The sequence below is a fragment of the Garra rufa genome, chromosome 9, assembly GCF_049309525.1.
Source record: "Garra rufa chromosome 9, GarRuf1.0, whole genome shotgun sequence".
NCBI lineage: Eukaryota > Metazoa > Chordata > Actinopteri > Cypriniformes > Cyprinidae > Garra > Garra rufa.
The window spans coordinates 6269770-6284366 of record NC_133369.1 but is presented as its reverse complement, the minus strand read 5'-3'; the positions used below and the strand labels follow the sequence as shown (position 1 = coordinate 6284366).

At 36.3% G+C, this 14597-nt stretch overlaps 1 protein-coding gene across 1 annotated transcript; it reads right to left on the bottom strand.

Moving 5' to 3' along the window:
* notchl (notch receptor, like) lies at window positions 1–14479 on the bottom strand. The gene is made up of 11 exons (XM_073847405.1): window positions 14002–14479; window positions 12008–12152; window positions 7697–8029; window positions 6501–6727; window positions 5471–5792; window positions 5223–5359; window positions 3457–3515; window positions 3166–3295; window positions 2526–2623; window positions 927–1261; window positions 1–848 (listed from the first exon to the last, which is right to left on the bottom strand). Exons 1-11 carry the CDS (start codon window positions 14057–14059, stop codon window positions 332–334), a joined length of 2361 nt encoding a protein of 786 aa, XP_073703506.1. The 5' UTR covers window positions 14060–14479; the 3' UTR covers window positions 1–331.
* Window positions 14480–14597: the final 118 nt, after the last annotated feature.

Below are 14597 nucleotides of genomic sequence, written 5' to 3'. Positions count from 1 at the left end.
AGTAGTGCAAAAGGTTTTTTTATTTGTATTTTTTTACAGTAAATTCCAGTAAAGCTAAACATTCAGACATTTAACAGCAGTGAGGGAATAATTAAAGAAGAAAATGTTTTATCATCATGAAAAATGTCAAAATGCAAAAACTAATCTTAATATTACTTCATTTTTTTTTTACGTAAATATGAATTGCTTTTGATTTTGGTGTGAGGACATGTTTTCCTGAGATTCCGCCAATAATATTACATAATCAGATTATTTTAATAGTCCATAAAATGACACATTGTAAACGAGAGTTTTGTGCATTTTCAGCTAATTTCTTTTCTATTTTCTTCTCTCACAAACTGCTTTGGATGGTGATGGGGGGCTCAATACTGATCCTCTCACTGATTTTGGGGTTGCAGTTCCTTATATTCTCTCTCTCAGAGTCCATGTGAGCTGCGTTGGGGCCGTTCCCTGTGGTTTTGCTTTCTGATTGGCTGGCTGCTTCTCTCGGGTGGGGCACGATCACAATTTCTACATGCTCATTGGCTATTTTTTCTGCGGGCACGGCTACGGAGAGCTCTGGTTGGTTGCCACTGGAGCGGCGGTTCAGTGCATGCTGGGTACAGGAGAACGAGCGCTGTCGAGGTGTGGGTTGTGGAGACAGGAAGTGAGGCGTTGCTGCTCGAGTAACATCTTGGAGCAACTCCCTCTCCTCGTCCTCTGCCTCTGATGTCACTTCCTGGAGAGTGCTGATTGGCCGAGACGGGCGGCCAAGAATCCTGGGGCTGACCAATGCTGTTGTTGATTGGTTGGGCGCTGGACGCCAGTTCTGAGGGGAGGAGCATTGTGTTCTTCCCATCTGCCAATCACTGTTGGGAACAAAGCATGAGAGCATGCTGGTTAAATTATGTATGTAACTGGAAGGAACAGTTGCAGAGATGACTTACGCAGGTGGAGGTGTCGACACCCCCCTGTGGCCGATGACCCCCGAAAATGAGGCACTTCTTCCAGGCAGACATGGAGGAGATGCGACCCAAGGAGAATAGACGTACGTGCGATCGTCCCAGAGCACCTCAGTGGCGGGATCTAGAGGAACCGGCGCACGATGAACTCTGTGAGCCAATAGGAGCTCGAGGACCTGATGATGTAATCCCTCTCGAGCCACATCCAGTGGCCGCCGCCCCTTGCAGTCAGACAGATCTTGATTGGCCCCGTTGAGCAGCAGGAATCGTGCGGTGTCATAGCAACCGTGGAGAGCCGAGAGAAACAAAGCCGTTTCACCCTAAAGAGAAAGATTGAGTTTTATTCCATTATTATTGGAGGATCTATCTTTGTTTGTTCTCTATCTATCTATCTATCTATCTTCCCTGTCTACCGTTCTGTCATTCCATTCATCCATTCTATCTATCTGTCGTTCTTTTATTTCATTGGTCTGTCCTTTTATCCATTTGTCGATCGTTCGTTCATCCATTCCATCTTATCTATCTACCTATGTTCGTTCGTCCATCTGTCTATCGTTCTCTGTTGTTCCATCCATCCATACATCTGACAAACGTTCGTTTGTCCATCTATCTATCTATCTATCTATCTATCTATCTATCTATCTATCTATCTATCTATCTATCTATCTATCTATCTATCTATCTATCTATCTATCTATCTATCTATCTATCTGTCTATCTATCTATCTGTCTATCTGTCTATCTATGTTTGTTCATCCATCTGTCCTTCTATCCATCCATTAATCTGACAAACGTTTGTTCGTCCATTCTATATATGTATCTTTCATTCTATAATTATATCTAGTGTTCTGTTCTGTCTATCATTCTCTCTGTTCCATCCATCCATCATTTGTTCATCCTATCTATCTATCTATCTATCTATCTATCTATCTATCTATCTATCTATCTATCTATCTATCTATCTATCTATCTATCTATCTATCTATCTATCTATCTATCTATCTATCTATCTATCTATCTATCTATCTATCTATCTATCTATCTATCTATCTATGTTCATTTGTCCATGTGTCTATATCGTTCTCTGACATTCTATCCATCTGACAAATGTTCGTTCATCCATTCTATATATGTATCTTTCATTCTATAATTATATCTAGTGTTCTGTTCTGTCTATCATTCTCTCTGTTCCATCCATCCATCATTTGTCCGTCCCATCCATCCATCCATCCATCCATCCATCCATCCATCCATCCATCCATCCATCCATCCATCCATCCATCCATCCATCCATCCATCCATCCATCCATCCATCCATCGTTCTGTCATTCCATCCATCCGTCCATACATACATTGTTAGTTTGTTCTTTTTATCTATTGTATCTATCAGTCATTTTGTCATTCCATCCATCTATCTATCCATCGTTCATTTGTTTGTTCTATCTGCTTTTCTAGTTACAAAATTACATTCATTTAATTTCTGTTGTTGTCTAACATCGTGCTTGCTTCCGCAATTCAAATTCGGAATGCCACATTACCCTGGTTTATATATTTTGTTATACAAAAGGTTGACTTTTTCTTTACCTTATGGTCCTGTAAGTCCACTGCAGCACCGTAGCGAATGAGAGTCCGTGTCAATGGGAGGTGGTTTACTGAGCATGCCCAGTGGAGGGCAGATCTCCCTGGATGAAGAGAATGAGAGACAGAGAGAGAGAAAGAGAAGAGATGCAAGAAGGAATTGATAACAAACAGGGCAAGGGTGATCAGGAAATGGCGTGTAGTGGCGCGCAGAGGGGTCACATAGTAGTGGACGAAGCCAAAAAATGACATGAGAGCATCCAGGTATGTGTTATGGGAAGGGAAAACAGGAAGCCAATCATTGAGACAATAAAAGAGGGAATTTTTTGAGAGAGAGCAACATAGGCATGGAAGGTTAATACATTATTTCCACATTGACTGTGCGCTACAGCACATTAACTCTGTTCTGAATCAGATGTGTTTATCAGGGGTGCTGGAGTGACGTGAGGGAAGCAGAAGGAGACGGAGGATGGCAGTGGGGAGTTCAGGACAGGACAGAGACAGTGACAAAGACAAAACCAGAAAGGGCAAAACACATTACTCCCCAACTGCAAAGGAAACAAAAACTGTTCCTGTAATGTATTTTTAAAGACCACATTGATTGAAGAGATTTGTTTCACATGCAAGGGGTTAATGGCGCTTTTACCCGTGTGGTCGGTGTTGTTGACCGGCACTCCAGCTCTCAGGAGCTCCAGAACCACTCGGTCAAGCCCGCTCCTGACAGCTCGAATCAGCACAACTGAGCCGTCCGGACCGCACCACTGCACCGGAGCGCTCTGAGAGATGACAGCACAAATCAGCTCTACAGAGAAAGTTTTTCAATATAGATGCACAATGAAGCAGCATGCAGAAATCTGTTAACAAAAGATATCATGAGTGTTGTAGTATAATATGTTTTTTAATGGGCAGGCAGATTGTTAGAATGTAATAAACTCACATTTCTTGGTGGTCTTTGAGGTGTAGGGAGAGCGTTTCTTTCCCATCCTCTAGGGGGAGCTAAAGATATGATAACAGAGAAACACAAGATAGAGTTAAGGTACAGTAGCTCTGTCCCACTTCTCCTCCTATCTGAGCCAAATATTATGCCAGATTAAAATTAGCACTTTCCCTTTAAGATTCATTAATTTACTTCTACATGTTTTAAATTAACACTCCACTTTTTTTGGAAATAGGCTCATTCTCCAACTCGCCTTAATAAGTTGAGTTTTACTGTTTTGAAATCCATTCAGCCGTTCTCCTGTTCTGGCGATATCACTTTTAGCATAGCTTAGCATAGATCATTGAATCATATTAGACCAATAGCATCGCATTAAAAAATGACCAACGAGTTTCCATATTTGTCCTATTTAATACTTGACACTTCTGTAGTTATATCATGTACTAATACCGGCGGAAAATGTAAAGCTGCGATTTTCTAGGCCGATAAGATTAGGAACTACACTCCCATTCCGGCGTAATAGCTGTAATATAGATGCAGCAGGCGCAGTAATATCACGCAGTGCCTTAAATTAATTACCAGCAAGTTTAGCATTTCCACATGTGCTGCGTGATATTACTGCGCCTTATGCATTTTTTGCATTGTTTTTGCATGCTCACAAGAAACTAATGTGTGTTGACGAGAAACTTGGACATACTCACAAGAAACTTTTGCATGCTCACGATAAACTACTGCATGTGCACAAAAAACTTTTGCATGCTCACGATAAACCACTGCCTGCACAAGAAACTATTGCACGCCTACAATAAACGTCTGCGTGCTCACGAGAAAGTATTGTGTGCTCATGAGAAACTTTTACATGCGTACGAGAAACTATTGCGTGTGCAGAAGAAACTATTGCACGCTCACAATAACTTGCATGCTCACAAGAAACTATTGCGTGCGCACAAAAAAAGTTCACATGCTCACTAGAAACTACTGCATGCTCACGAGAAAGTATTGTGTGCTCACGAGAAACTTGCATGCTCACAAGAACTCACAAGTGCTCGAAAGTATTGTGTGCTCACAAGAAACTTTCACATGCTTAGAAAAATGATTGCATGTGCTCACAAGAAACTTTGGCATGCTCACGAGAAGCACTTTTGCATGCTTAGAAACTATTGCGTGCTTACGAGAAACTTTTGCGTGTGCACAAGAAATTCACTTGTGCATGAGAAGCTTTTGCATGCTTACAAGAAACTATTGCATGCTCATGAAAAACTTTTGCGTGTGCACATTAACAACTGGGTGCTCACAAGAAACTTCTGCACGCTCACAAAAAATTTTTGCGTACACACAAGGAACTATTGCATACTCATGAATATGGTTTTCATGAGAGTTTCTAGTGAGTATGCGAAAATCTGTGTATTTTTATTTTTGCAAAGATCCCTTTAGTGCTCTATATAAATAAGTTGAAAAAACATTACTAAAATAAATAAAGCTAAATGGCAATGTCTAAAAATAAAAAGGCAAAAGCACAACAAATTTATTAAAACTTAAACAAAGATAAAATCAAAATGAAAACTGAAAGATTTTAACAGCTCATTCAAAATAACACTGGAATAATACTTTTTACTATTAACTGCTTCTGTTGAATCTGATTTGCTGTTTTGCCAAAATTATGGCTTTACAGATTTTTTTTCTGCTTTGCTATTTTAGGGCAAATACATAAATAATACTGAAAATATATAAATATGTGAAGTGGCTGCAGTCAGTGCAGGTCTCACCCAGCATACGGGGCTGTGGGTGGTTGAAGTGTTTTTGGTTTGGTGATCTGTGGTCACAGATGGTCTTGTTGATGTCCTCCATCGAACTTTGGGTCACATCGGTGTCACTACCAATGTCCAGTTCCTTCCTCAGGGGTCTATAAAAAGCGTAAAGGACATGGACAATTCCTCCCCATTAGTGTGGTTTCCTCACTAACAGTATGAGAACTCTTCAAAGACCCTCCAGGTCCTTTGAACATTAGACTCACCGCATTCGGATCGCATCCTCGCCGAGGGGCTCCTTACGTCTTTTTCCTGAGTCCTTTCCTTTCTTGTTTTTCTTCGTCCCATTTTTGTCCTTATCTCGTCCCGATCTGCTTCTTTTCTCCTGAGAGCGGCGGCTCCAGGCTTTGCTGTGGTTATTGCTGTCGGTCACAGTGGATCTGTGACGCACTCGCTCTCCTCCTTCTCGTCTCTGTCTTCTTCTCTTTAACCACAGGAACACCACAGTGATGATCACGACAGTTGCCACACCGAGTCCCGTCGCCACACCGACCACAGGCCACATCCAGGCAGGAGAGGCTTCATGAACTGAAACGTGAGATGCAGCATCTAAGTAAAACTCATGAAAAGGCTAAATGCTAGATGTTGTCTCCCAACTAACTTCTTTAAACCTTTTTTTCATTTGCAGTGACTTTAATCAGTTACGTTTTAACCAGCGGGGGATGAACATATTTTTTAAGAGAATTGTTGTTTTTGTTAACTAAAACAAACAAAAACAACTGGTATTTGAAAAATTCAATAATTCAGTAATAAATAACCCTGAAACAAAACAAATATTAGAATAACTACTTAAAAAGTAAATGAAAATTAGTGCTGTATTGGCAGTTAGCTGAAATAAAGATGCTTAAATTTAAGTACTAAAATTGAAATGAATATAAATATAAAAAAATATTTTCTATTAAAACAAATAGAAATTGAAAATGTAAAAAGCACAACTATTTTGTGCAAATCATGGCAATATTACAAAATGTAAATAAATTAATAAATACAATCTCAAAATATTAATAAGTACTATAATACTAAAACAACACTAAAATAACTTAATAAAAAAATGAATAACAATTTTGTTTTAAAATAAAATAATCTTAATGTAGAATATGGCCTCTTAAAAAAATTATGAATAACTTAAACCTAAAAATGTATACAAAAATGTATTTTAACTTAGCAACTCACTTAAATTTGAAGTGCATAAAGTGCTTGTGTAATATGTTTTGTCAAACTACAACGAAAACATACCGTTGCGCTCCTCTTTTGGCAGTTTCACCTCCTCTCTGGTTCCTATTTCCTCATCGACTCCACGCACACTGATCACAGCCGCCTGGATCTCTGGGATCATGGGAAACGAGGGATGATTCTGTGCCAGGATGGCACGTAGGAAGTGTGCGGCCTCGATGGCATACTGGAAACAGGTGGAGGGAAGACGGGAGCAGGCTCTGTTATCCAGCTGCAGAAATAACACTGACCTGTAACATGAAAAATACACACAGAGTCAGCACATGTTTGGAAAACGTAAAACAAACTGGCCTTAAAACCAAACACTGAAGTGCATTAAATCAGATTAGCCAATCAATGAATCAGTTTTTTTTAAGTTGTTTATTTATATTATGAGTAATTTATATTTAATTTAATGTTGATTTATATTTAGTGCATAAAAACTTTGATTAATTATTAATTTAAATAAATGATTTATTTAACATTATTTTATAGTTATATTTTTAGGGGGTTGTTTGTAGTTTATTTACATTATGATTAGCATGGACTATAAAATATAAATAAATAAAATTAAATATAAAATTAAATTAAATAAATATAAATAAAATTAAATACAATTTAAAAGCTTGAAATTTAGAATATGGCTTTTTTAAACTTACAATTATTTAATTTTACATTATAGTTATATTTCATTATAAATATTTAAATATTTATATTTAAAATAATTATTGAATGAAATATGTATAAAATTATTACATTTATAGATTTATTTTATTTTAGTTTAACGTGGACTACAAAAAGTAAAAAAAATATATATATTTTGGATGCATAAACCCTTACATTATATATATATATATATATATATATATATATATAGTTTATTTATATTATGAGTATTTCTTATGCATAAACACTTGATTAACATTGAGTATAAAATAAAATACAATTCAAAAGCTTGAAATGTAGAATATGGCCTTTTTAAACTTACAATTATTTAATTTTACATTATAGGTATATTTCATTATAAATACATGCATTTTAGTTTAACATGGACTACAAAAATAAAGTAAAATATATTATATTTTGGATGCAAAAAGTCTTGATTAACCTGGACTGTAATAAAATAAAATATAAAAGCTTGAAATTTAAACTAAATAAAATAAAGCTTAAAATATAAAATATGGCCTCTTTAAATAAAAATATGAGACCGTATCACTAACCCATTGCTGTCGTAGGATGGTGTTTGAGCGTGCAGCTCGGCGAGCTGTCGGGTGTCCATTGTAAGTAGGTCTGTGGTGTGCTGGAGAGGTGCCATCCCTCTGAGTTTGACGCTGGTCTGCAGGACGGTGCTTAAAGGCCATAATAGAGAACTGTTCTGGATCTGACCCCTCTGGAACGGGATTCTAGTGTGCAGTATGAGGCTTCCTTTGGCCCAGATGGGGTACTGCTTTCTGTGGCAGTCCGAGCCGTCCCATCCACAGGGGGCAGTGTTGCAGCCCTGGTCACAGTGGCCATTGTCATAATGATTTCGACAATATTGAATATGCCCTGAACTGAGAGAACAAAACATTTGACTTTAAGCATGCATACAATGAATTATAAATATTCATACTGCATTGCAATGAACTCATATAACAGCTTTGCTTTATGCTCTTTAAAGGCATGTATTTTGATGCATTAAAAATATGGTTAAAATTATTTATAACAACTAAATAATACTTTATAGAGTAACTTATTTAAGATGTACTTATTTATTTTTTTGTTATTGTACTTAACTGTAAGTAGGCCTAAATTTCTCAAGTAGGCCTATCTGTACTTTATCATTGTACTTTTATTTTAAGAAACGTTTACCTTTACTACACTACATTCCAAAGCATAAATTGAACGAGTTGATTCTTTTGAATGAACCTGCTAAATCGCAGTGTTTTACTTCACTAGATTCTAAAGAATAAATTGTACTTTTTACTCTGCTACATTTCTTAAAAAACACGTCGTTTCTCGTTATTTTTAAAATGGAGAAATTAAAACCGCCTCCGAGACTCGATAGCGGTGTCCGATTCGAGAGTGAGTCCATTCTTTTGAATAGGTTCGAAAATAACACTGTTTTACTTCACTACATCGTAAATCGTACCTTTTACTCCACTAAATTTCTTAAAAAACACGTCGTTTCTCGTTATTTTGAAATCGTCACCTGCTCCAACTCCATAGCAATGTCTGCTTCACGAGCGAGTTGATTCTTTGGAATCGGTTCGCAAAATGCACTGTTTTACTTTACTACATTCTAAGCATTAAATATACTTTTTACTCCACTACATTTCTTTAAAAACACGTCGTTCTTTGTTGTTTTGAAATGGAGAAATCGTCACCTGCTCCGAGATTCGATAGCGGTGTCCGATTCACGAGCGAGCTGATTCTTTTGAATGAACCTGTTAGTGTTAAATCGGTTCACAAATGGCAGTTTTACTTGACTATATTCCAAAGCATAAATCGTACTATTTACTCCACGACATTTGTTAAAAACAGGTTCCTCGTTGTTTTGAACTGGAGAAATCGTCACCAGCTCCGAGGCTCTATAGCGGTGTCTGATTCGTGAGCGAGTTGATTCTTTTGAATCGGTTCGCAAATCTCACTGTTTTGTTTTATTTCACTACATTCCAAAGCATAAATCTTACTTTTTACTGCACTACATTTCTTTAAAAAAAAAAAAAAACACGTAATATCTCGTTATTTCGAAATGGAGAAATCATAACCCGCTCGATATCGGTGTCCGATTCGCGAGCGAGTTGATAGGCCTACTTTTGAATCGGTTCGCAAATAGCACTGTTTTGCTTCACTACATTCCAAGCATAAATCGTACTTTTTACTTCACTACATTTCTTAAAAACATGTTGTTCCTCGATATTTTGAACTGAAAAAATGTTTGAATTGGAGAAATCATCACCCGCTCTGAGACTTGATTTAGTGTCCGATTCGCGAGAGAGTTGATTCTTTTGTTTGGTTCGCAAATAGCACTGTTTTACTTCACTAGATTCCAAAGCATAAATTGTACTTTTTACTCTACTACATTTCTTAACAACAGGTCGTTTCTCGTTATTTTAAAATGGAGGAATTAAAACCGCCTCCGAGACTCGTTAACAGTATCCGATTCGAGAGCAAGTCGATTCTTTTGAATCGTTTCGAAAATAACACTTTTACTTCACTACATCGTAAATCGTACTTTTTACTCCACTACATTTCTTAAAAAACACGTCGTTTCTCGTTATTTTGAAATCGTCACCTGCTCCAACTCCATAGCAATGTCTGCTTCACGAGCGAGTTGATTCTTTGGAATCGGTTCGCAAAATGCACTGTTTTACTTTACTACATTCTAAGCATTAAATATACTTTTTACTCCACTACATTTCTTTAAAAACACATCGTTCTTTGTTGTTTTGAAGTGGAGAAATCGTCACCTGCTCCGAGATTCGATAGCGGTGTCCGATTCACGAGCGAGCTGATTCTTTTGAATGAACCTGTTAGTGTTAAATTGGTTCACAAATGGCAGTTTTACTTGACTATACCAAAGCATACATCGTACTATTTACTCCACGACATTTGTTAAAAACAGGTTCCTCGTTATTTTGAACTGGAGAAATCGTCACCAGCTCCGAGGCTCTATAGCGGTGTCTGATTCGTGAGCGAGTTGATTCTTTTGAATCGGTTCGCAAATCTCACTGTTTTGTTTTATTTCACTACATTCCAAAGCATAAATCTTACTTTTTACTACACTACATTTCTTAAAAACATGTTGTTCCTCGATATTTTGAACTGAAAAAATGTTTGAATTGGAGAAATCATCACCCGCTCTGAGACTTGATTTGGTGTCCGATTCGCGAGAGAGTTGATTCTTTTGTTTGGTTCGCAAATAGCACTGTTTTACTTCACTAGATTCCAAAGCATAAATTGTACTTTTTACTCTACTACATTTCTTAACAACAGGTCGTTTCTCGTTATTTTAAAATGGAGGAATTAAAACCGCCTCCGAGACTCGATAACGGTATCCGATTCGAGAGCGAGTCGATTCTTTTGAATCGTTTCGAAAATAACACTTTTACTTCACTACATCGTAAATCGTACTTTTTACTCCACTACATTTCTTAAAAAACACGTTGTTTCTCGTTATTTTGAAATCGTCACCTGCTCCAACTCCATAGCAATGTCTGCTTCACGAGCGAGTTGATTCTTTGGAATCGGTTCGCAAAATGCACTGTTACTACATTCTAAAGCATAAATTATACTTTTTACTCCACTACATTTCTTTAAAAACACGTTGTTCTTTGTTGTTTTGAAATGGAGAAATTGTCACCTGCTCCGAGATTCGATAGCGGTGTCCGATTCACGAGCGAGCTGATTCTTTTGAATGAACCTGTTAAATCGGTTCGCAAATGGCAGTTTTACTTGACTATATTCCAAAGCATAAATCATACTATTTACTCCACATCATTTGTTAAAAACAGGTTCCTCGTTGTTTTGAACTGGAGAAATCGTCACCAGCTCCGAGGCTCTATAGCAGTGTCTGATTCGTGAGCGAGTTGATTCTTTTGAATCGGTTCGCAAATGGCAGTTTTACTTGACTATATTCCAAAGCATAAATCATACTATTTACTCCACATCATTTGTTAAAAACAGGTTCCTCGTTGTTTTGAACTGGAGAAATCGTCACCAGCTCCGAGGCTCTATAGCGGTGTCTGATTCGTGAGCGAGTTGATTCTTTTGAATCGGTTCGCAAATCTCACTGTTTTGTTTTATTTCACTACATTCCAAAGCATAAATCTTACTTTTTACTGCACTACATTTCTTAAAAAAAAAAAAAAACACGTAATATCTCGTTATTTCGAAATGGAGAAATCATAACCCGCTCAATATCGGTGTCTGATTCGCGAGCGAGTTGATAGGCCTACTTTTGAATCGGTTCGCAAATAGCACTGTTTTGCTTCACTACATTCCAAGCATACTGTAAATCGTACTTTTTTACTTCACTACATTTCTTAAAAACATGTTGTTCCTCGATATTTTGAACTGAAAAAATGTTTGAATTGGAGAAATCATCACCCGCTCTGAGACTTGATTTGATGTCCGATTCGCGAGAGAGTTGATTCTTTTGAATCGGTTCGCAAATAGCACTGTTTTACTTCATTAGATTCCAAAGCATAAATCCTTCTTTTTACTCCACTACGTTTAATAGTGGAGTAAAAAGTTAATAGTGGAGTAATAACTTAATTAAATAAGTTGTTTGTGAGCAAAATATGCTGTAAAAAGGTGAGCTATCTAAAAGTAGCCTATAGAAATTAAAATTACAAAATAAACATTCATTGATCAGTACTTTGTATTTTTACTCGAGTAAAATGAAAAAGGAGTACTAATAGCTACTTTATGTATTACCTGTACTTTTACTCAAGTACTAGATTTGTGTAAGCCTGCATTGATTTGAGAGTTACTTTCTCCTGGCTTGTTTTATGTGATATTAGCTATGTGTTATGCTGCTTTCTTACATGCAGGTGCCTTTGTCTTTGAGGCAGTCGAATCCATCTCTCAGACAGTCAGAAGTTGAGCACTCCTGATCACATACTCCATTCCCAAACTTGGACTGGCACTCTTTTCCTGCCCTACAGCTGCTGTATGGATCACTAGGGGAGGCTTTTAGGGAAACCAAAAGTAAGTATGATCATGCAATTGAAACAAGTAGAACATGTAGCATGTTTTTGAGCTATTAAAAGACCCCACATCTCTAAAGATGTTCAGCATCATCCTGGATGGAGAGGGCGGGGCCTTGACCTGAATTCCAGGAGAAACAGGAAACGAGGGGCATGACATAAACAGGAAGTTTCCAGAAGAGACGAACAGCAACAGGAAATGAAGTGGGAGGGGATGAAGGCTGAAGGGCATTACTGTAGTGATGAGGGATGTATTAGAGAGAGACAATGGCTTTGACAGGTGTGTGAAAGCAAAATCAAGCCGTAAAGGCTGAACAATAGATTAGAGTTCTGTACAGCAAAACACTGAATGTACAATTAGTTTACTTATACATTGCATATACAATACTAGTCAAAAGTTTTTGAACAGTAAGATTTGTAATGTTTTTTTAAAGCAGTCTTTTCAGCTCACTAACCCTGCATTTATTTCATGCAAAGTGCAGAATTAAAAAAAAATATTTTTACTACTTAAGAAAACTGATTTCTATTTAAATATATTTTAAAATAGAATATATTTCTGTGATCAAAGTCAAATTTTCAGCATCATTACTCCAGTCTTCAGTGTCACATGATTCCAGAAATCATTCTAATATGTTGATTTGCTGTTTAAGAAACATGCATTTTTATTATTTTCAATATTTAAAATAGTTAAGTACATTTTTCAGAAATCAGATTAATAGAAAGATCCAAAGATCAGGATTTATCTGAAATAAAAAGCATTTTCTAACATTATACACTATAATATTTTAAAAAAAAAATATATATTGGGAAAGGAAAATTATATAAATTAATACTTTTATTTACCAAGGATGTTTTAAATTGATCAAACGTGATGATAGAGACATTTATAATGTTACAAAAGATTTCTGTTTCATATATATTTTGCTCTTCTGAATTTTCAATTCATCAAAGAAACCTGAAATAATTATACTCAGTTGCAACATAATAATAATTATAATAAATGTTTTTTGAGCAGCAAAACAGAATATTAGAACGATTTCTGAAGGATCATGTGACTGGAGTAATAATGCAAAAAAAATCAGCTTTAAAATCGCAGGAATAAATTACATTTTTAAATCTATTCAAATAAAAACAGTTATTTTAAATAGTAAAATATAAGTAATAAATATTTTATTTTTTTCTGCTTTTGTTGTACTTTGGATCAAATACTTTGGTGAGCAGAAGAGACTTCTTTAAAAAACAAAAAAGAATCTTTTGACTGGAAGTGTGTTTTACATATTTTTACATATAACCTACAAAACTGTTCATAAATTATATTATTGCATGAATTGGTGAAGGAAAGTTGAAAATCCCACACTTGACAAAAAACTTTTAATTAAAATCTAATTTTTAGATGTATGCTAAATTAAATAAATATTCAGATTTTATTTTTCAAGAAATATTACAAAATAGTGTAAACTAATAATGCTAATTAATATGAGGGAGCAAAAAAATCTAAATCAAAAAGTTGTCCAAATGAAGTTCTTCAATGCATTTTACTAATCAAATCAATTCCGTTTTGATATATTTATGGTAGGAAATGTACAAAATATCTTCAAGGAACATGATCTTTACTTAACATCCTAATGATTTTTGGCTTAAAAGAAAAGTCGATCATTTTGACCCATACAATGTATTTTTGGCTGCTGCTACAAATATCCCAGTGCTACTTAAGACTGGTTTTGTGGTCCAGGGTCACATATAGTATATACTACACCAGCAACCATGCAATCATCTGTCCATCTTTTCATTCATCCATCCGTTCTATCCACAGGAAACTGAATTTGACTCACCTTGAGATGATCTGCACAGAGTCCATAAGATGAAGGATAATCTCACAGTCAGGTGCATGTCTGAACGCACAGCCGAGTCAGAAGTTTATCAAGTTCCTCTTGATATGACACTATGTTTCCCTTGAATATGAATGACTAAGACCAAGAGCTTCTGTCTTCTCATTTGAGGGATTCTCAGATGGTTTCTTCAGATGGATGCAGCATTATCAGTCCAGTAAAGCTGTGTGAGGCGTTTGAACGTTCATGTCTACACCCTCAACCAAACCAGCTCCCTCCCCAAATATGCCCCTCATTCTTTTTCAGAAGCACAGCGGATATCTGGACAACTTCCTGCCACTGTGTGGAAAAGAATAGGAGCGAGTGTGTGTGCGTGAATCTGAAAGGTCGTTATTATCGCAGGAGTTTGACCTGTTTATGAATTATTTTACTGCATGAATTGTGTTGAAGGAAATTTGACAGGACAATTGAACAATACCACACAAAAAACTTCACTTCCTTGTGTTCAAACCAGACATAATATCTCGTTTTTATATGCCTGCTAAAAGTCTTACATATTTGTGTTGCTTTTTTTTTTTTTTTTTTTTTTTTTTATGATA

Coding starts and splice junctions, on each gene's coding strand:
- notchl (XM_073847405.1), bottom strand. CDS start 14,059: ATGCACCTGACTGTGAGATTATCCTTCATCTTATGGACTCTGTGCAGA. Junction 5,360..5,470: donor GAGGATGCGATCCGAATGCG/GTGAGTCTAATG, acceptor CGCTTTTTATAG/ACCCCTGAGGAAGGAACTGG. Junction 849..926: donor GTGTCGACACCTCCACCTGC/GTAAGTCATCTC, acceptor TGTTCCCAACAG/TGATTGGCAGATGGGAAGAA.